The following is a 5165-nucleotide window of genomic DNA, read 5'->3' on the forward strand; positions in this document are numbered from 1 at the left end:
AACCTTTCAGACAGAATCTCCATTTTCTCAATTAGTTCCATAACTAGACTCTTAATTAGTTTTGTTCCTTGCTTATAGTCCTTATGAAAATCATCAAATATTATCTCTTCCACAAGAGGATATATTAATGAACATTGAAGTATTTTTCTTGTAAGACAATTAATAAATTTATAAGTCTTTAAAATATAATTAACCCTCTCCTAGAAGAAAATCTTATTTTATTATGTATATTAATACAATACCAGTATTTGTCTCCACTGAAAAATTTTCTATATCCTACTTTATCAATCTCCAAGTGTTGACTTTAGTCAATAATTTTAACATTAACAGTATAGTTTTCATTGTATAAAGTAAAAGGCATTTGGGATTTCCCAGTTATCAGCGTTTTACATAATATTGTATGCAGGAAGAAATAATTTCCATGGTTTTGAGTGAGGATGTGTGGACACGATGGTGGAGTTTTGGGGGGTCTAAGATGCTTTTCATGATCTTACGTGGCTTCCATATTAGGATATCTAAAGTATTTTTAAAAAGTATTTCAAATTTAGTTGTAATTTATTTTTTAGTACAAAATAAAAATTTCATGTGCGAGGAGCATAAGAAATAGTACAATTGCCCTTAAAAACATGTATGGAGTGCTTACGAGTGACACGAGATAATTAGAAGTCATAGACAATGCTGTCATTAGAAAGAGAAAACAGAAAAAGAAAGAAACACATCACTATACTGATTCTCCATTTCAAATGGAGGAGAAAATTCCAGTCCCTGCTCCCCCCCATCTCCACCGCCCCCCACCACCATTTGGACCACTCTCTCCTCAGATACATTGTAAAAATCTTACAATGTAAAATGTGTTGCCATTTGTGTCAGTCACTGGTGAGTCAATTCTAACACTGAGCAGCCCTGTGGGCAGAAAAAAAACAAAACACTTTAGAGAATTTTCAGGACTGCGACCTTCATGCTTAGGCAGATCACCAGGCCTAGGTCTTTCTATGGAGGTGCCTCTGGAGGGTTTCAAACAGCCAACCTTTAAGTTAGTAGGCAACCAGTTCACCTTTTGTGCAGTGCAAATGGCCCTCAATGTTTTCATGCAACCTTCTACTACCCATGTGGGAATTAGGCTCTATTTCAACATTCACTTTTCAGATTTCCCAGTAGATCCCATAACGAACTGATAACTGATTTTTTGTTTTGTTTCTGCTTTCAAAGCTCATGATGAAGATAATCAAATGTTACTTACTTCACATGAATCCCCAAGGGACATACTGGAGTAATATCCACCTTTATATTAATAGCAAAGCTGTATCTTCTCATGTCTCTGAGAGAATCAGAAAATCTTGTGAAAAAATTATATATTCCATACACATTATTTGTTAATGCACTCTTAGAAGAAACCCATTATTTTGTGTCTTCATTTGAAAGGAAATGATAAAAGTATGTCTGCAAATGTCACTTAATATACTGCTGAGACAAGGTTACAGTTGCTATCAGACATTCATGGATAATGTGAACAAGGTCTCAAACGAGACTGAGAAGGAGAGAAGAAGAGTGGATCTGACAAATATAATCAGATATATCTACGAATATTTTCTTGGAAAAGTCATTTATATTACATCTTAGGACAACTATACAAAAGGAAACATTTACAATATATCAATAAATAAAACTCTTGTGGATTTCATGGTAAGTATTTTCATTATTCTGCTGTGTTGTATACAATGTAATTGCCACAGAACTCAGGATATGTTGAGTACTCAATCATAGAATTAAGTCAGTTAAACAGGAGTACAAGAAAAGAAAATATTTGTAGGATTTAAATAAAATATCAAGATATATATCTAATAGACATCTATGTTTGTGTATTATATGACAATGAACAAAATTTGTAAATATTTTTTATTAAATACCTGATTGGTATATATTTCTCTTTATTTGTGTTTACTGAATGGAAATTAGTATTTCTTACATTGGTAAAGTTATTTACATAGTTAAATCTGGCCAAACAGGTAAGTATTTCATAATTCATGGAAGTTTTTATCTTAAATGATTACAGTAATTAATACTGCAATTAACATTATAACACATTTCCTCAGTGTTTGTAAGGAAAGAAATATTCATCGTATTATCAAGAAGAGATAGACATGGCATATTGGAAGTGACCGAGCGAAAGATTATTTTAACTGAGCTAAATATATTTTATTCTAGTGTATTGTTTTGACATATGTATAATTAAGCTAAAATATTTTCTTATTTGTATATGTAAATGGTTTGCTTATAGAAAATACATCTCAGTACCTTGGACAACATTTTGAAAGATGTTGTTAGTAAATAATGGCAATGCCAATACTTTGCAATGTAAAAAAAATCTCAAAGGTAGTTTAGCAAAATGAATGTCCAGAGGAGGAGATACAAATGGGATCGATCTTGGGTTCTGACTGCTTTGTGAAATGTTTAAAATCCTGGGAATAGGAAAGTATATTAACTTGGATCAATCTAACTTGTTCTTCATATCACTTTTAAATATATATTCAGCGATGCTTTTTTAAAATGTAGACTTTTTTTTTTTCTAGCTCTGTTGGAACTCAGAGCATTTTAACAATGAGAAATGACACCGCGGTGACAACATTCATTCTCCTAGGACTGACAGATGACCCAAACTGGCAAACTGTAATTTTCCTCTTCCTGCTCCTAACATATTTATTGAGTGTCATTGGAAATCTCACAATTATCTTGCTCAGTCTGCTGGATTCCCACCTTAAAACACCCATGTATTTCTTCCTTCGAAACTTTTCATTTTTAGAAATCTCATTCACATCTGCCTGCATCCCTAAGTATATGTTTAGCCTTGTGACTAGGGATAAAACTATTTCCTATGGAGGTTGTATGATACAAATATTTTTTTCTATCCTGTTTGGTGCATCAGAGTTTTTCCTGTTGGCTGCCATGTCCTATGACCGCTTCGTGGCCATCTGCAAACCTCTTCACTATATGACAATTATGAACGACAGAGTTTGTACCCACCTTGTTGTTACCTGTTGGTTGGCTGGCTTGTTAACAATCTCTCCTGGAGTCATCATGGGGTTGGGGTTGGAATTCTGTGATGCTAATGAAATTGATCACTTTGTATGTGACTGTTCTGCTATCCTGAAACTTTCCTGCACAGACACTCAGGCCATAGCATTGATAGGTGTTATCTCAGCCACTGTCACATTGTTTGCTACATTGGCTCTAGTGATACTCTCCTATGCATTCATCCTCAGAACAATTCTGAAGATCCCTTCTGCCCAGCAGAGGAAGAAGGCTTTTTCTACCTGCTCCTCTCACATGGTTGTGATCGCTATCTCGTATGGAAGCTGCATTTTTATATTTATTAAACCTCCCGCAGAGCAAAGTGTAGCTATAAACAAAGGGGTTGCTGTGCTCAACACCTCAGTTGCACCATTCTTAAACCCTTTCATATATACCCTCAGAAATAAACAAGTAAAAAATGCCCTAGATATTATAATTAAAAAATGCATCCTTGTTACATTTAAAAAATAGCTTATTTTCCTAAAAGAAAATCTGTAGATCTTTTGGAACTATGTGCGGTATGCAATTTTATATCCATTTACTTAATTTTTATGTTATAATTGTTCATAAAGTCATCTAGAAATAGTCACTGTGTAATCAACCTGGAGTTGTCTCCTTAAATTGCATAAACTATATAATGTTATCTTACGTGTTACTGAAATTGCTTCACTCAACTCAATTTTCTTGTTTATCTTCAAAATATTTTATTATAAATCAGTGTTTACCATCGAAAAAATCCAAGTTTTTATAGTATAGCTGTGTTGAGAAGCAGAGCAATTATGAGGTCTGCAATATTATTTGGGTTTGATGTGTTTTAGGGAATTTTTCTTATACCATATAATGTTAATATTTTATTTAAACATGTATTGGAAAATAGTGAATCTATATAGAATATTTGGATTTGGATTTAATAAAGATATTTTAAAATATATGTTTTGGTGTTATGTTAAAGAGATCTTTCATTTAGAAAAAGCATTAAGTAGATTATATCTACCTTAAAATGAGGCTTAAGTAGTTTATTAAATAACTCTCGTCTTAGACACACAGACACATGCTATATATTTACAATCTTCTTCATCAAGCACATCAATGGAATATAGACGAAGAGCAGAGCCTCCAAAGTCATGTGCTGCATGTATGGTCACGTGCACAGCTAGCACCAACTCAATGAGGAAGGCTCAATATCAAGTATCCTGAGTGACGTAGGTTTGCAATAGATGTCCTTTATCAAGTTGATGGTATCCTCCCATTCCTACTCTTCTCAGACATATTTAGGATCAACTGATGCTGAAATTATATAAATGTTCATTCTAGAATACTCGATATAACTAAACAGGTGTCCCTGCTTTTAGAACGTTCCCTTTACCCCACTTCACTTGTACTAAGACCCACGTTAATGCCTGCTGAACGGAAGGCAATTTGGAGAGGATTCTCACTTTTGCACAAGAAGGGAACCAACAATATTAGCAAGGTCTCCCAGCACGGTGCATCCAGGCGTGAGTCTCCAGGGGCATCTTCAAGTTCTTCCCAGGGAACTAGACTCAGTTTCTCAGCATCGAGACCCTACAGCTTTGAATTGTGTTTTGGAACACTATATGCTAGTGCTATTTGACGTTTTATGTATTACTGGGTGGGATTAGATAGATCAAATTGGGAGCTTGGACTGCAACCATTTTTTTTTCCCATTACAAAATAATGACATTTGATCTTTGCTTTAGACTATTTGGGCTGACAAAAGGTTTCCTAGGTGTGCTTTACTTTTGGCTAGTGGATAAAACCTTCATAATTTTCTTATTTCTTCATTGGATGTAATAAAAATACATTTATTAACTTTGAAATGTTGAACCCAAGTTACATGTGGGACATTGTTAAAATCCTTGTAATATTTGCCTCCCTGCTTTTGTTCACCCACTCCTCATTTCTCAACTCTCTCATTATCTGGTCTTTTACATGAATGACAATTTAAAAAATAAAAATTCAGGTAGCAATTCTGATCTTCCAGGCACAAGAGGGATATGAATACAGCCTTAGGGCAAGGCTAGGTCAAGAGTGCCTTCCATGCACTACCAGGCCTCCCACAACCACCTCACCACCAA

General features: G+C 34.4%; 1 protein-coding gene across 1 annotated transcript; it reads left to right on the forward strand.

Moving 5' to 3' along the window:
* The first annotated feature begins 2598 nt into the window (after positions 1 to 2598).
* Positions 2599 to 3540, forward strand: LOC101657599 (olfactory receptor 6C74-like). The gene has a single exon (XM_013008676.2). The coding sequence runs from the start codon at positions 2599 to 2601 to the stop codon at positions 3538 to 3540; it is 942 nt and encodes a 313-aa protein (XP_012864130.2).
* The last annotated feature ends 1625 nt before the right edge of the window (positions 3541 to 5165 follow it).

This window comes from Echinops telfairi, unplaced genomic scaffold (genome assembly GCF_000313985.2).
Source record: "Echinops telfairi isolate 266 unplaced genomic scaffold, ASM31398v2 ScPeMD7_7404;HRSCAF=8442, whole genome shotgun sequence".
In the NCBI taxonomy this organism is placed as follows: Eukaryota; Metazoa; Chordata; class Mammalia; order Afrosoricida; family Tenrecidae; genus Echinops; species Echinops telfairi.

Coding starts and splice junctions, on each gene's coding strand:
- LOC101657599 (XM_013008676.2), top strand. CDS start 2,599: ATGAGAAATGACACCGCGGTGACAACATTCATTCTCCTAGGACTGACA.